The sequence below is a fragment of the Anoplophora glabripennis genome, unplaced genomic scaffold (genome assembly GCF_000390285.2).
Source record: "Anoplophora glabripennis isolate ALB-LARVAE unplaced genomic scaffold, Agla_2.0 scaffold5, whole genome shotgun sequence".
NCBI classification, from domain to species: Eukaryota; Metazoa; Arthropoda; class Insecta; order Coleoptera; family Cerambycidae; genus Anoplophora; species Anoplophora glabripennis.
Genome location: NW_019416525.1, coordinates 2,358,791 through 2,376,478, shown reverse-complemented (window position 1 = coordinate 2,376,478; position 17,688 = coordinate 2,358,791). Strand labels below are relative to the sequence as shown.

The 17,688-nt window shown below is 36.0% G+C and overlaps 1 protein-coding gene across 7 annotated transcripts; it reads left to right on the top strand.

Moving 5' to 3' along the window:
- The first annotated feature begins 392 nt into the window (after nucleotides 1-392).
- Nucleotides 393-16,688, top strand: LOC108906835 (nuclear factor 1 X-type). 7 transcript variants are annotated; one of them, XM_018710251.1, is made up of 11 exons: nucleotides 3,476-3,979; nucleotides 4,130-4,293; nucleotides 6,587-6,742; nucleotides 7,581-7,956; nucleotides 8,632-8,694; nucleotides 10,056-10,157; nucleotides 10,211-10,366; nucleotides 10,422-10,612; nucleotides 10,672-11,013; nucleotides 11,190-11,280; nucleotides 15,046-16,688. In XM_018710251.1, exons 3-11 carry the CDS (start codon nucleotides 6,701-6,703, stop codon nucleotides 15,324-15,326), a joined length of 1,644 nt encoding a protein of 547 aa, XP_018565767.1. In that variant the 5' UTR covers nucleotides 3,476-3,979; nucleotides 4,130-4,293; nucleotides 6,587-6,700; the 3' UTR covers nucleotides 15,327-16,688. The 7 variants fall into 7 exon arrangements, with proteins under 7 accessions (XP_018565765.1, XP_018565770.1, XP_018565768.1 ...); XM_018710250.1 differs by having other exon boundaries at nucleotides 4,098-4,293; XM_018710249.1 differs by lacking the exons at nucleotides 3,476-3,979; nucleotides 4,130-4,293 and adding an exon at nucleotides 393-918.
- Nucleotides 16,689-17,688: the final 1,000 nt, after the last annotated feature.

The window sequence follows — 17,688 nt, the reverse complement described above, 5'->3', positions numbered from 1 at the left end:
AGTAACTCCGATAGCAAACGTCTTTGGAAATAAGCCTATACAGAAGAAACACCCGGTACCTATGTTATGTACAAAATAATAGTTCCACAAAATCTCATATTTGGTAAGACAACTAGGTTTTTGTTATGGTGTGCGTTTGAGAAAAGTTGGAGGTTGAGAATACAACCGATAAAATCAGAAAATTCGAGGAGAAATATGTACGGTCAGCAAGCAGCCGCCGTAAATCTGCGGTGGTGCAACTGCAGCGCGCGTTAGCGATCGTTAGGAAAATCGTCTGACGGCGGTGGAAATTCGCATTCGCGTCGCCGCATAGCGTCCGAGCATCTCCCGGCCCGACTAGAAGGAAACGAACACATGGCACCGCGGTACCCACACATCATGATACCGCCGCGGCCGGCGGCCAGTGCTCGACCAGAAACCGCGTCCCGACGCTGCCGTCGCAGCGGAATATAAATACACGCGTCGTTTGCTAGCGCGGACCCGAGTTTCGGTTACCCTTTATTAATAGCGATCGCCGAAGAGGAGCGGACATTTTTCAGTGCACCTGAGTGCCTCTGTTTCGGTTCGGTCGCGACCAGATCGTGCGCTGCGACGGCGACAACGGAAAAAACGAGTGTCGTTGCGATCGTCGTCGTCGTCGTCGTCGTTGCCGTCGGAACCAGGACGGGGTCCGCAGTGCGCAGTGTGAAATCGATGAGGTCGGCGTCGGCGATGCCAAAGAGTGACTGTGTGACTTTCTGGTGAGGAACGGACGTACCGTTGGCCCTTAAAGTTCCTGGTGATGGGACACGGCACGCAGCACGCCGCCTGCCGGTGACGGTGACGCGACCCTGAGGAATGTTCATCCCTGACACGTTGCGCAGCTGCATGGTGGAGCCCGATGTGTCCTCGTACCTGCAGACGCCGTCCTCTGGACAGGTGCCTACCCGCTGCTACCCTCCCTCCTCCCCCCGCGCCGTCATGCGTGATATGTAATTAACATGATTAACATCAGTGTTATTCTGTTTTGTATAATGTTCGCTCCCGCGGCCCGGACGGTCGCTCCCAGTGTTGCCAACCTTATCCGTGCCGGACACTTTTCACCGACGTACTGGCGACAGAACTAATTCGGTCAAAAATGCACCCACTTCTTTATAAAAAACCACGGCCCTCTAACAATATTAAAACAATAAAAGAGGAAGAAGTCAATAATTTTCGTGCAGATGTGGACGATAAAAAGTTTCCAATCTAAAGCACCAAAATGTCGAATTTTTTTGCTGTATAAATCGGATTTCAGGCGATAGTACAGCCATGGACAATAAAATGTTTCAAACGCTTACTGTACTCCTTTACATTTTTTAACTTTATATAAAAAAATATACTAAACACCAAAGCCTTAGGAATTATGTAAAAACCTTGACTGTTTCGTATGGAAGATACAAAACTTTTGTTTTTTTTCTAACTAAGATGATTATGTCATATATTTGCTTGCATAGTTTGCACAATATTTTGGTTTACTTACCGATGCTGCACATAGTCAAGATTGCCATGGAACCACTGGGGTATGTTTTCCGCTGTTAAATTTACTAAACAATTCTTTAAATTTACTATTACGAAAAACATTTTATTATAAAAGGTTTTATATCTTAATCCAGTTTTAAATCAAGTTTTTTTTTGTAATGTCTATTATCCACCTCATTCAATATTTTTTCATTGCGGTCATAATAAATTATTTCATCTTTCCCTTTTTTACTTTTTCTTTCAGAATCACCTATAGAAAGAACGACGTGGACTCCTTGCGTGGATCATAATCCATTCTTTGGAACACAATGTGGTTATTTGTAGTATTTTTTTGTTAATAAAACATTTAAAGATCTGTTTAACAATAACGGAGAAATATCAATATACACCGGTTCCATGGCTATCTTGACTAAAACACTTTCTCTTGGATATCTTCCACCATACCTAATATAATATTCCTGCGGTGAAATTTTACGGAATAGTCTATTTGTGACCTCTGACAAAATTAAAAAATTATTTTATTTTTTTTTAAATTTCCATTACAATAAAAAAAGGAGATGAATTAAATATTAAAAAACAGTCAAGTTAGTCTTGATTATCTTCAGTAGTTATGTTAGTGAGAAAGCGATATAAAGCACGATAACTTGTTTTTTTTTTTAAATCAATTTTGTCGAAAGGGTTGATAATTTATGTGAGGTTTTTCACAGTCAATTTCAGAGGTCTGAACCAGACATGGCGCCGCCAGCATTGGATTTTCCAAAACATTTTATGTCTTAATAAAATTCAAAATATTTCTTTAAGTTAACAAAAATAACGTTAAGGCCAGTGAAACAAATAAATAGGTAAATAGTATCTACACAAAATACTAGAAAAGTGTTTTTTTTCATCTATTATTATGCGTTGCAGCAAACGAATATACTTACAATTACTTCTAAATCTAAATTTTTTACTTACAATATTTTTGCCAACATATAAAATAACCAAGTCAGTAAGCCTATCTTGACCCATAGTTGTTCTTAATAAATAATCTTTAATTTTCTTTACACTGCTAAAATATCTCTCACAACTTGCACTGGAAGATGGTACTGTCATTGCTGTATTACACAATTTATTCATTGCAATGAAAACTAAACTCAAATCTTGTAAAATATGTATTATTACCTATTCAATTGTTACTTCATACCTTTCGGCTATAATTTTGTCTCGTTTCAATTGAGACTGTATCATGCCCTTCTAATGGTTAGGCTAGGAAATAGTTGTAGTAAATTCGTAAAAAATGGTGCTAGTTGAATTCAAAGTATGTAAATCCCTTTAATACAACAGCAATTTCATCATACTTCCGAGATATTTCTTTATGATTTCATATATTGCTTTTAAAACACCGCAAGATTATTCTATGTATAATGATTGTGTACCAAAATTGAAGAAAAAATATGTATTGGAAGATATACACATCAATTTTGGGGAACGCAGAATAATCACACGGTGTTACATTTATAAAAATCCTTAACGTGATTTTCTGTAAAATGCACTCACTTACAAAATCATAGCAGGCCATAAAAAATTATTCCCATTTGATTCCCCCAGCCTACCTATATTTAAGGCTGTTAACATGAATAACCAGACACACTGTATATAAAATTATTCACTTTTTACTATGTCATTGACAAAATGAAAGAACTTATCCTCGGTTTATGTAATTCCAACAATCTGTTCCAAAACTTACTCTATTTTGATTATATTTCAGTTACAGCGAAGTGTAGCGGAATTTTACAGTACCGCAGCGACTGTTCTTAATTTATGGTTGGCAACACTGGTCCCTCCAGTCTCCAGTCGAGACTGGACCGTGGACCGAGAGCACCCCTGCGGTCCATCGGCCGGCCTGACCGCGGCCCTCGATGTTGACATGTTTGATTTTGATGTTTACTGACTGTTATTGACTGTTTTGTTTCTGTCTCATGTCTGTTCATATCTGCACCGTCGTACTTGTTTGCTATCTGCTCATTTGCTACTATGTCGTCGGGCGGACCGCACCGTGGGTCACCCCTTTTACTTGTAATCGATGTTAATTGCATGCCTGATCAATCCGCTTGACATTTCTCTCCGCACGCACGCCAGATTTTCACGTCGGGTCCCCGAGTATACGAACTCCGAAACGTACCATCTGTTCTCCCTCTTCGCTATGTCACTTCGCCGCTAGCGGCTAAAAATACGGCGTTATAAATAGTCGGAATCTAACGGAGTATACGCGGGTGTAAGACATGGAAGACCTACCTCCGCTTTTCTTCTACTCGATCAGCGATGGCTCTAAATTGTCGAAGTTCCACCCGAAACTGCTACGCCAATCTAATTCGACTCAATTTTGGAATCGCGCCGCTCGTTCGTCTCATTTAACCATCTTTCGAATCGCGAAAATGGCGAGTACGCAGCTGCGATAACAAATAAATGAAATTTAAATCTAAAATAACAAATTTTTAAGGTATTTTGCAGTGACGGCTAAATGGCTGGACTTGGTGTCATTTTTAAATTTAAAACTTAAAAATTTAAAATTTATTCGAACTGGTGCTCTGTTGTGCTTCTTATACCGTTTTCTGCAGTTTATATTTCTGATTTCACGTACACTAAGTAGTCCGAGACCGAAATTTCACCTTTAACCATATTTAAGAAAGAAAAATAATTATTGACTACTGTAAATACTGAATTGAAAGGAATGATTGAAATAGAGAGGAGGTATTGTCATTTTAAATATTCCATGGTAATTTTCGACTGGCTTGGTCATTTTAGCCATTTTTGGTAAGTTATAGCCATCACTAGTATTTTCAAAACTTGAGTACGTCATTTCTATTCCACAGGGCGTTTTTAATAACTCTTCAGAATAATTTTAAAGTTATGAGAAAATCTCATTATGAAATTTCTGCGTGTCTTCAAACTCTTAAATATGTTACTGCTTCCTTGAATTTACATACAGAATGTTAAATAAAAAAAAGTAAAACTGACTGCAAGCTTTCCAAAATGTTTTGAAATATCGAAGAATATCATCTAATAGATATTGTTAGGAAAAAATAAATCTAAATTGAGTAATTTTATGATCTTCTAAAAGTTCCGATCTAAATTCATTGAATTTTTATTCATAAATTAATGTTTTGATAAGCAGTTTCTGATATAATTATTAGAATCATAAGCTACCTAAACAATATTAAATAAAGTAATTATATTTTCAAAAAACAATTGAAAATTGATATTTACAACATTCTTGGAATTACTAATGGTGACCCTTCAATATTTCAAAAGATTAAGGTACTTGGGGTCACTCTTATTTATTTTTTTAAATATTTAACATTCTATACATAAATTCAAGTAAATGTTTCAAGAGTTTAAAGGCAAGTAGGAATTTTCTCATAAATTTACAAATAAAAAAGTGTTTTTTACTCTTCAGGACACAAGTGTGGAACACGCTGTATATTACTTGGAGACGTTTTAGTCTAATTAAATGTCATAATTTCGCTAAACTTTCAAAATTGTACTAGATCTAAACCGATTTAATAGGAGCTGAAGTGTGGCCAATTTGTTTCCGATCAGCATGTGTATGTAGAGGCTACGAATCTTTCGTTATAAAGGAAAATAGCGTGAAAAATAAAATATTTCATAACTGCATATACATTTTTTATCAAACTGGTCAATTGTTAAATTGTTTGATCAAGAGACCTATGAACTGCGAATAAAGCAACAATTACATTTCAGACAAAATCTCCGCTACAGAATTGTAGCCATTGAAATGGAAAAATATTTTTAAATAAATCCTCCCATTAGCGTCTCATAAGGTTTACAATAATATAACCGGTTTATTACACTTTTTGGCAGACGCACAATCCGATATTCTATAAAAATTAAATTTTATTACAGAATTACACATACAGCAGTATTTTTTAAGCAAAGTGCGGTATACAACATCGCTTTACTCTGGAACCTCATATATACTACCTAACGAGTACGCTTCGGCATTTTTTAGAGCCCCTCTGCTTCTCAATCAGAAATGCGTACCGAGAAATCCATAAGGCCGAGCCCACCGAGTATATATCCTTAATTTAAATGCATCTCATTGCCGGGATACGTTCGCGACACATTCTCATACGGTTGTTGTTTCTGTTTGTGCGTTGCAATTGTTGTTTTGTGCATGCAAAGTTTGTACGTGATCCAACGGGCTTATACTTCTACATTGCCGATGCCCGATGTCAAAGGCGTTGGCCTCGCCGTTCAAAATACAAGGTGGTCACAGATCGATGTTGTATCACTTTTATATTGAACGTTGCAAATGTTACCCCTTACGTTTTTACACCCCCTGTGCACCACAGGGCGACTGCTGCAAAAATTATCTGTTTATTGGTAACAGTTGTAACGTTCGAGGCAGTGCAGTCTATTACATCGGCTTATAATATAAACATTTTCGATTGTCTTCCAGTCTCCTTACTCTATCTTTCTTCATTTTGGCAGTTACTATTAATTAACCACACCAATATTTGTTTTAGGGGCATTTTGATATTATCGTAGAAACTCATTTTAAAATCTGTTAGTTCTGATAACGCGAATGTGATGCGACACAACTGTTCGGGACTTATAGTTAAAAATGTATTTTAAATTATACTGTCAATATTATACGTGCCTCGTATACACGCTTTGTGAACAGTTTCCGCGGTACGTTTATTTTTAGCTTCTCTGTTCAGTTATATTTCGGAATTTTGCCTTAATTTAAAATTAAACCTACGGACGCGTGGTTAAGAACTTGACGTAAAACCAATACGTGTTGTGGTAGAGGTGAAATTTTTAACTAACGCATACCTATAATACTATCGTAAGTAAGAAGGGACTAGGGATATATGTGCATAACTCAAGTATTACACTTAAAACGTACATAGTTCCCTCAGTATGCAAACGAGTTAGCCTTTGCAGCACCTTAAGCGCTGTCAGAACAAACAGATCGATGTTAGATTTTTTTTTTTTCATTCCGTAATTGAATATGTGTTAAGTTTTTGCTAAATATGACGATTGAATGGCAGGATAAAGTGAATTAATGTGCCCTAATTACCAGGACGAGTTCCATCCTTTCATCGAGGCCCTGCTGCCTTTCGTCAAGTCTTTTTCCTACACGTGGTTTAATCTGCAAGCCGCAAAAAGGAAGTATTACAAAAAACACGAAAAGCGAATGTCCCTCGAGGAGGAGCGGCAGTGCAAGGAGGCTCTTCAGGTAATTTAATAAATAGACACAATTCTTAAACTCGGGCTTAACTTTTTCGAACTAACCCCGTAATAATTTAATAACAATTGACGTAAAGGTTTAACTATACTTTTCGGACATGTGAATCTATTTGTAGTAACTGTAAAGCATAAATAACCTATATACATTGGAAATTCGCTGTTCGCAACAACCGGTTAGAAAAGACTTAAAATTTATTTTGGTTATAGTGACACTGCAGTTTTTATTTGCGTCTCACCGAGTGAAAAATTTGTTATTTAAGATGCCCCCTATTTTTAGTATAACATACCGAGTATAGTAAGTGGGCTGTAATAAGTCATTGTCATTGAAACAGACCTGTGACCGTTGATAACTGAAGATGTATTTAATATTTAATGGAAACACATCACTAACAGGCGCAGGTACTTATTCGAGACCCGAAGAAATTTAAAATAGTTAATGCAGTTACACAATTCGACAGCTGTTTCGAATGTCGTATCAAAATTAGCTCAGTTTTATAATTATGCGTAAATATAATCTCTACAGCCATATTTCAGCATAACATAACGAAGATGAGCCCAAATAAAAGAGTGTTTATTTTTAGATACTATTACAGTAGTATCCTGTGTTAATTTTGACTACCTCGACATTAAACGAATTAAACGGCTATTTTTGAAACGGTTAATTAACAGAGCAAGGCTGCACACACCACGAAGGTGAAATTTTTACACTCAAAGAAACCCTCGTTGTGTTCACACGTTCCCAGATCAAATATTACTATCGCGTAACGAATGATATTACGCTGGCGCTTAACGTGGGGCTTTTGACGAGGACTTGCGACATTTTTCAGAATGAGAAAGCGGAAGTCAAGCAGAAGTGGGCGTCCCGCTTGCTGGGTAAACTGCGAAAAGACATTACTCAAGAGTGCCGGGAGGATTTCGTGCTGAGTATAACGGGGAAGCGTCCCGCTGTGTGTGTCCTATCTAATCCAGACCAGAAGGGCAAAATGCGCCGAATAGACTGCCTGCGCCAGGCCGACAAAGTTTGGCGTCTCGATCTCGTTATGGTGATACTGTTCAAGGCGATACCTCTCGAGAGTACGGACGGCGAGAGGTTGGAGAAGAACCCGGACTGCTCGCAGCCCGGACTGTGCGTTAACCCATATCATATTAACGTGTCGGTGAGGGAACTGGATTTGTATCTGGCCAACTTCATCAACAGCCACGGTAAATATCGCAAACTATGCTTAAAATAAGGTAATGTTATCACGATTTTTTTTATGTTGAGCAAAAGTGCAAGACTTCACGACATTTTATTTTTTCCTGGTCCCTGATCATGCACAATTTCAATTATTTCTTCCTCATTGCACTCTGGAAATGTATCATATTGCGCTTTTATTTCTTTATTTTTAGACCTTCCTTGATTTATAATAAGAATAGTTTATAATACCTTACGTCATCTTAGCATGGAATGTTCGCCTGAACGAGCAATTTCTCGTTACAGCTTTAAGGGATTCTCTTTTTTTTTCGTGTCGTGTTCCTAATTTATTCTTTGACATCTCTATTTGAAGGACAATGTTGAGGCCAGAATCTGATAATTTGCCAAATATACCTTAGTCCTAAATTGTTTCTTCGAGAAACATCACAAATACGTAAATAGCCCAAAGTGACGACTTATTTATTTAATCTATGTCAAATACCTTTCCAGATACTTAAACTGTAACACCCTGTAACTTGCGAATTGAGCAATTTCAGACTTTAGGTATATTTGGCCCAATTATCATAATTTTGCTCGAGATTTTTGTACTCCTTCGTTTGAATACACCCTGTACGGATGTATTATCCTTTAAATTTTACTGTACTATTAAATGCACGCAAATCTAACCGACAATTTTTTTTCAGAAATTTTAAGCGGTGTATGTTACAATAACAACAACAAAAAAGAAGAAGAACGGAAAAATAAAGGTAAGCTAGTTCATGTTTTTACCTTGGGTATGGTAATTGGTAACAATTTCATCAAATACTTCATTTTCGAAATTGTTTACTTCAAGATTCAAACATAAATATCATTTTCAAAAAGGCCTTCTAAGTTTTAAAATTAACATTAGGTACCTGTAACAAAAAATGGGGATCTTATATTCCATCCTTGATCAATACACACACACACGCACATACAAAATAAAAAAGTGGTCTGCACCTTTGATTTGATCCAGTGGGCTTTGTGTATTTTGATGTGCTGAATCTAAAGTCCGTTTAGCTCAAACATTATAAAATTTTGAGTAATTGGCAAAAAATAGACGTCTTTGAGTTGCGTCTCCCCAAATTTTGTAAAAATCGCAAAATCATAGCGAAAAATCGTCAAAAATCACGTCATTTTTTTTTACTGACCTTGATCAAGTGTGTTTCTTATATATTTTGATACGGTGAATTCGAGTCCGAAGTCTGTTAACTGTACCCCACCCCCCCACAGATTTTGCAAAAAAATGTAAAATGAAGAAAATTTAGGAAGTGGTTTTTTAGATTAGATTAGATCAAATTTTGTAGAGTCGAATTTGAATCTAAAGTCTATTGAGACTCAAGTATCGCAAAAAAACAGTTAGGTTGCTTGGTGGATCATAAATTGCACTTCCTACACTTTCATCTCGACTACTTTCCTCAAAACCTTGGAAACTACAGTGAAAAACAAGGAGAAAGATTCAATTAAGATATAAGTGGAGGATCGACATCAAGGAAGATGGGATATCAACAACGGTAGATTCCTGTCAGACAGAAGAGAAAGAGAAATCCGCACATAGGTCATTCGAAAAGAAAAGAGAAGAAAAGTGTAAGAGCAACATCAAAGAAATCCTGGCTCGAGTCAGTCGAATTTATTTGGAAGCAATTCACATCAGTGACATTTATTAAAAATTTTCATTTTTTTCGATATATTGCGATATTGCGACAAAATTTATGAGAAGAACACTTGATCCAATCTAGAAAACCTCTTTCTACATTTTCTCACTCTCATTAATATGATTTTTTGCCGTTTACTCAAAATTTTGGGGGCGTTTGAGCTAAACGGACTTCAGATTCGGAATCAGCACGTCAAAATACATTGGGTCAAATCAAAGGTACAGATGACTTTTTTATATTGTGTGCCGGTGTAATTGTTGTGAAATGGCTTGAGTTATAAGGAAAGGGTGTGAAAAATAGCAGTAGGCTGTAATTATAATCTACATGAAAACTATTAAAATAACGAATTTGCACTGAATTGACAATTTGAAGTAAACAAAGAACTTTTTTGTTGTTCTTGCGTTTGACTTGACATAAACAGAAATTATTTCCAGTTACAGGATACACCCACAATCCTTATAACGGAGTAGTATGTAATGACATTATATTAGCCACTGGAGTATTTTCATCAAAGGAATTATGGAAGTTATCCAAATGTAAATTACATTATCACAAAGAGAGATTATCTACTAATTCTGTTTATTTTTAGCTTCGATACTACACGAATTGTCAGATCCGCAACCCAACATGAACAGTGTGAAACTGGAACATCCTGCTTTCTATTGCAATAACTATCCTGAACAAGGACCTGTCGTTGGGGACCGATCGTCGTCTGTGGACGCAATGGTTGTTTCAGCTACATATTGTAAGTAGCTATTCTTAAATGTTCCATACACGGTCTAATGTAATTCTTGTTTTAGCGATGCCTCAGAATACCACGTTAGTGTCTTCCAGTTCTCAAGCAAGTCCAAGCACGTTATTCTACCAGCACAGTCCCGAACCTCACCACCAGCACCCGAACCAAGTAAAATATCCGGAAAATGGTCACGACTCCCTCTCGGATTTCGTCACCTTTGTTTGTCAGGAAACGGACAGCAACCAAAACGCACAGGTTAGGAGACTTATTTGTTTCCTTTGCGGTTTACTTTATTTCTAACTATTTCCTTACAGATGCAAACTAACTTATCGAGAAGTCCGAAACCGCAATATTTCCCTTCGACAATGCTCCCACCGCCCCCCTTACCCCCGATGGCTCGACCAGTGGCCATCATCCGATCAACTGGAGACGTGACGATGAGCGGAACTAACTCGCCTCCCGCCAGTATAACGCCTCCATGCAGCGAAGCTTCGCCGGCAGACGAAGTGCCGGAAATAAGTTCTTCACCACCGTTGAGTCCTGGGAGCCACGAAAGGCGAAAATCGCCTTCGCAGAGGAACTCGGTGCCCACGAGTAGTCCGTACTCCCCCAACAGAGACTATTCCTTCAACCACTTCCACGGGCAGCCGGGACATGTTGGTAGTGGATACTGTCGTCCAAAGGAAGACCCCCTATCTTTAACTTGTCGGTTAATCGAAACGATTTAGTTTCTGTCTTGAGGTAGTTTTGGATCTTAAGATACGGTGATCTTCCTTAGGACAGCAGATTCGGGGATTGTGGAAACATGATCGTAAATTTCCTTTCTTTGCAGCTCTTCAGCTACCCCAGTATGACAGGGATGTCTGGCGTTATCAGCCCTACGAACCTCAGTATGTACTCACCCAGCGTGAGTACGTCGAGAGGTATGTCAATAATTATAATTTCAATCCTCATATACTCCTTTGCTATAATAAAACAGACTTTGACTTTGAACATATTAACCAGAACACAATTAACAAAATACACGAAACTACATCCCAGTTCATGTAAAGCAAGATTAACGTTAAGTAAAATAAAAAAAAAATCCTTCAGATCATTTTTCCATAATAAAGAACACCCATTATATGGAGCTATAATATGAACAGATAAATATTTCACACCTATCGACACAAGAACGTCTTTAATTCAATACAAATTCCTACAAAAAGATCAGTTATATCGGAAACCGAGGGTGAGCAATTCAAGATCAGGTCACACCCACAAATGCCTATAAAAAGCATATTCCGAGGGGTGTGCCACTCAGCAGTAAAACGTACACCTACTTAAATTACTTAAAATTACCTTGCTACTTACCAGTAATTTTCATAATTTATTGATATAATTTCGTAATTTCAGTAATTTATAGATTTGTTCTGATACTTTTTGTAATTTTTAAATATACTTTCGTACTTTGTAGACTTTTTCACATACTTATAAGAATTAATAGACTTCTTCAAATAATTTTTGTAATTCTGTTATAATTTTTAATGATGTATGCAATTTCATAAGCCAATTATTATTTTGAAAAAAGGAAAACATTTGTTTTTACAAGTAACTGCACTTATTTGCATACTTCTTTGAAAATATTAGATTTTATTAGTTGGGAGTAATTTAAAAAAAAAAATTATTTGAATTAGCTAAAATAACACTTACAATAAAGTAAAAAAACTACAAAAGCTAATAATAATTAATAAATATTTAGGTAAAACATTGTGAGTGTAATTCGACGATAATGGTTGGTGTATTAATCCACAGAGTAATGAGTTTTCCACAATATATATTTACAGTGTGTTCCCGAATGGGGTACCGCACTTTTGTAAACGTTTTTTATTGATTTTTGAGAAAAAGTTATTCTTGATAAAAAATTTTGCATATCTTGGGAAGTCATTGACAGTAATCAAATTTATAATAAATCATTCCAGGCTTCCAAAATATTTCAAAATGTGAAATTTTTCCCTATGCAGTGCCTTTAATTTTTGTTTTCATTAAAAACACTGTATTTAATAAATTTGTTCGGGAACTCAAGAAATGCTTAAATGTGGGATTTTTGATGAAAAGTATACAAATGTAGAGCAGATCGCAAGCTAATTATAAAATTTGATACCACTGGTGATGTAAAGAATATTGAATATATAAAAAAGAATACAATGATAACGATGTTGCTACTGTTATAGTTATAAACTCTGTACAAGACAATCCAGGAAAAAGTCAGAAAACAGATATTAGTTGATCTCATATTCAAAAAATTTTAGAATGCTACAAAATATCCATTTAAACTAGTGTTTAATTATAAATTGCTTGATGGAGATGATGGTCGTCGTTTGGACTTTTGTTTAACAATGGGCGAGAAATTGAAAACATATTCTTTCATCACAATATTTTACTTATGACGCATCAACATTCACAACTAATGGCGTGGTTCCCTCTCAAAATTGTAGATACTGGGCTAAAAATGTTAAAAAAAATAAATGTCTGGTGTGGCATAACGTATCATGAAATAATTGGTCCTTGCTTTTTTGGAAGAAAATCTTTTTTTTTTTTGGCAGAACTAGATAGCGAAAGGAGTGACCGCAAAAAAAGCCATTTTTCGGCCTGTTTTTGAGACTTTGACAGGGGCGACAGGGAAAATCCTAAAAATATTCTAAAAATATCCAAATACTCGTCATGAAAAATGAAAATGAGCATCACTTTCAGTTTTTCGAAAATTTCCGAAAATCACCTTTATTTAGGGGTTGAAAAGACAAAAAAAGTGAACAAATTAAGAATCATCAACCGTTGTAAAACCCCGAATATTTCTTTGTTATTATCAAAATAATATTATGAACGTGAAAATATCTAATTTCATATTTGATACGGATTTGTCCGAATTGAAAATCAAACCATAATATCCCTAAAGGGGTGAAATCATCCCCTAAACGCCTACAAATGCAAAAAAATATATTAAAAGTTACAATTTTTTTCTTTTTCTTTTATACGTATATGGTTGAACTTAGAGGTGGTTTTTCCCTCATTTAGGGATATTTTCCTTCGGATCTAGTGATTGTGGGTTATTAACGTATAAAAGAAAAAGAAAAACAGTTGTAACTTTTAATGTATTTTTAGCATTTTTTGGCGTTTAGGGGATGATTTCACCCCTTTAGGGATATTAAGGGTTGATTTTCAATCCGGAGAAGACCGTATCAAATACGAAATTAGATATTTTCACGTTCATAATATTATTTTGATAACAACATATTTGGAGTTTTACAACTGTTGATGATTCTTAATTTGTTCACTTTTTTTGTCTTTTCAATCTCTAAATAAGGGTGATTTTCGAAAATTTTTGAAAAACTGAAAGTAATGCTCATTTTCATTTTTCATGGATATTTTTAAGATTTTTCCTGTCGCCTCTGTCAAAGTCTCAAAAAACAGGCGGATTTTGCGGTCACTCTTTGAATTCAGAAGAAAACTCATATTTGAATACAAAGGATGCCCTTTAAGCAAAAAATGGACAAGGAATTGATAAAGAGATTAGAAAAATGTGTGTTACTTAAAGGTTTACAAATTGAATAGGACTTGCTTCATTGTTGGTGTTTATTTAAGTTCTAATTTGTTATTTCTTTTTTTTTTTAATTAGAAAAGCTACTTTTATTTGGTTTTCAGGCTATTTTTATATTATATTAAATTTAAAATAAAAGTTTACAATTTTTTACAATTATTTCTATGCCGTCATACTTTATTATTTTCCCAATAAACTACTCTTCATCATAAAATTTCTCAATATTTTTGTTCGGTTACTTCCGTTACTAATTTAGAAACACAATTTGTTTTATTAGTAAGATTTTTACTTTTATTGTTATTTTCCACACAAATTTTTATTATAAACAAACTAGACTGTTTTTTTCAACAGTACCTAGGTAGGTAAATGTAGGCAAAGCAACAGAAGTTAGTCCGTATGAAATATTTTTAATCACACCATTTTACTTAAGTACTTTCAGTAATTTTAAAGAATAATTTTAAAAATCTTTGTACTCTATCAGGTAATTTTTTGTACTTTTTGTAATTTAATATGTACTTTTTGTAATTTCATACATACTTTTTGTAATTTTTGTAATTTACCAAAGAATTTGGTAATTTTTATACTTTAATAAATAATTTCTATACTTTTAAAGTAATTTTAAAGTATAATATCTCAAACGTACACCAAAAATTACTTGTGGCACACCCCTCGGCATATTCTAAAGGACGTCACGATCACAAATAGCATTTGAAGAAAAAATGCCATCTATTTCCCGAAAGCAACGAACAAGTAATAGAGAATATTAATACATATAAATTATATTGGAACCTGACTATATAAACTGACAAAAGTATGAGTGTGAATTATTAGGCAAAAGTTGCTGCTCTTAATAATTTAAATGCGTGATTAAAATTTTGGCACTGATTTCTGAGACACCCTGTATTACAATACATAATAAGAAAAAAATATATTTTACAGCTTTTTTTAAGGAAGTTGTTAATTTACATAATAAATCCTGAATAAGAGGCCCAAGTATGGGTCCTTGCGTAACTCCACATGATCCTTTAGATGTGTTACCTCTATCCATTTGTAATAAACTAATAGATGTGAAGTGTGTTATTCGGTGAATTAAAATGGGATTTGTTTGCAGGTACCCCGCGTTCTAATAGTATACCGAGGTGGAGCACCCCTTTGTTCACGTTAGACCAGGAAGACTTCAATATGATAACTCACCCTGCCAACCCCGAAACGAACGCGATAATCCTGATGGACGAGGCGACGGCTGCAGCGTCATCCACGGAACACACAGGACAGTGTTGTAACAGTGCAAACCTAATGTGCGACGCGGACAGATTTTTCCAAGCGAGCGACGCTTTAGAAAGTTCCGCTTCTCGGGAACAAGATCAATTACCACCACCAAAGTCGCCATAACTTCGGAAAACAACGACAAACTGCCTTATCATCTTCTGCAGCTTTCTTGCCAATTTATGTGTGATGATTCTGTTGGATTTTGATAATTTCTCGCGACTTTGTGCGCATATAGAGGCTGCTCAAGTAAATGTAGAGGTGTAGATTAGTTCTCATGTATACTCTAGGATAGACGCCGGTGCCGAGACGAGCTGCGCGAACCTCCGCGAAGGACCGATGACACACCTTCAACTTGGTCCTCTTGTCCTGGGCACCGTCAATACGTTAGTTTCAATAGCGCCCACTAACTTCGCCCCTGACAGTTCTTCGATTTTCGCTCACGATCCACGCGTTCCCGCAAAACCAATAAAGAGCATCGAAGCGTTTTCTCAGATATTTTTCGAGGTGCGTTTAGGAGACGCGCGGATGCCGAAAAGAGAACGACATTGTCAGGGGCCCCATTTTGGTGGCGTGTTTCAATTCCGTTCCTATGTTGGGTAGAATATCCAGCGATGCTTGTCTTCCACGGATGTGCTTGTTGCGTGAACAAGCAGTGAGCTGGGTCTGTGCCTTAGTATTACAATAATATTGATACTGTTACCGTAGCCTAGTTAGAAACGTTATAATCGAGCTTGCTCCGCTCATCGTGCAGCCAGCTTCCCTGTAAAACATCCCTTATTCGACGCCTCACGTCACAATCACGTCACCCTGCCTCGAAAGGGGTTTGCTTCACTTGGAAAAACACCAGTGACGTGCTTGAGAATAACCAGCGCCAGGGGCGAGAGTATAGGTGAGTTGAGGCTGCAAAAACGGCATCATAGTTCACATGTATATAATATATATTTATATACTATCGTACGTAAGGTTGCCACGAAATGAAAAGCATCTTATCCTTCTCGCAAAATCCATACGGCCGCAACGTAATACAGATTATGTTCGAAAAGATATCTTCCAGGTCGATAATTCGAGCGCTCCATGCCAAATTATTACGATTAAGTAAGGGGTTCTAAACCGAACAGGTCACTTTTTTTTTACGGAAAGTTTTATAATCGCAGAAATTGCTCGAGTTGAATTTTAATTTGGTGGCGACTGCTCGTCGTAGGCTTCAAAAGGTAGGACGAGACGTGGGATGCTTTTCGTAGTAGATGGATGAAATTGAATCTTACTGTGATTGAGTACCTTTAAAGCAGCCGCGGCCGAGCGAAGGGCGCTACGGACAGGTCACGGGGCGCCCACAGGTCACGCTCCCCCCCGACTCCTTTATTTCTAGTCACATGCAGCAGAGTGACCCTGACTGATGTACCTACTCCCTCCGCTCTTATTAACATGTTTACTCTACGGACACTCTGCATTTCGTTTACTTCCCTTTACCCCCCCAAAAAAAAAGTACAAGTTAATAGATCTATTTTAACTTAATATTTTAACGCAGTTTTATTTAGTTAAAAGGTCAGTTTGGTTTCTTATTTGACGATTGCTCAGTTCGTTTAGGGATTCGACCAAAGAACTTAATTTGATAAAAACCAATGATTCTTAGTGAAAATACGACAATAATTTTATTTTGTGTTACATGTTTTTTTGGTATAGATATTTTAATTCGTATTGTATATAGATATATATGTTTGTGTTGATTATTTATTTTGTAGACTGTGTAGAAAACGTGTGATATAATAATTCTAATAATTTGTTGATATAGTTTTTAGTTCGAAATTTATTAATATTTTAACTAAATGAAAATCAAATGATCTATTTACTTGGAATTACTTATATTTAATCTCCAAGTTACAATTATTATTATACTGTAAATAAATAACAAAATTATTTGTTACTTATGCATATACTTATAGAATCGGGTGATATTTAACCAGTGCCATTGATATTGTTGATTCAATTGTTAGACGTACAATACGTCACGTAGTGGTTATCATTATTAATTATTATTTAGTAGGCTTAACCATGAGCAATTGTATGACTTTTAATTTTAAGAATAAATCAGAGGGTTTATTTCATAATATTTTGTAGTTTATTTACCTTTACTTCATTCCCAAAATGATCCATCTTCCGCCCCTTCACGGCTTATCCCGTGCTTATTTTCTGCAGTGAACTGCAAAAGAACAACGTTTAAGGAATATTTCAAAAAAAAAATCAAGTGGTTTGGCCGCTCTCCATGCTGCCGAGCAAATTTTGACGAGAAATTTTCAATTTTTCACCACCAAGAACGGAGGTGACAGCATTTTTAACATTAAGGCGATGTTTCGAATTGTACTAGCTATGTCCTGTTTAAATTTGATTTAATTAATTTAATCTCTCTCGGTCTCGAAAATTTAATACCTATGTATGTGTGTTTTGAGAATATTGAATAATTTCAAATATTATGAATTTTTATCAC

Excerpts from the sequence above, each read along its gene's own strand:
- LOC108906835 (XM_018710249.1), top strand. The coding sequence starts at position 838 with ATGTTCATCCCTGACACGTTGCGCAGCTGCATGGTGGAGCCCGATGTG. Across the intron at positions 10,613-10,671 it reads ACAGCAACCAAAACGCACAG|ATGCAAACTAACTTATCGAG; the intron begins GTTAGGAGACTT and ends ATTTCCTTACAG. Across the intron at positions 11,281-15,045 it reads CAGCGTGAGTACGTCGAGAG|GTACCCCGCGTTCTAATAGT; the intron begins GTATGTCAATAA and ends ATTTGTTTGCAG.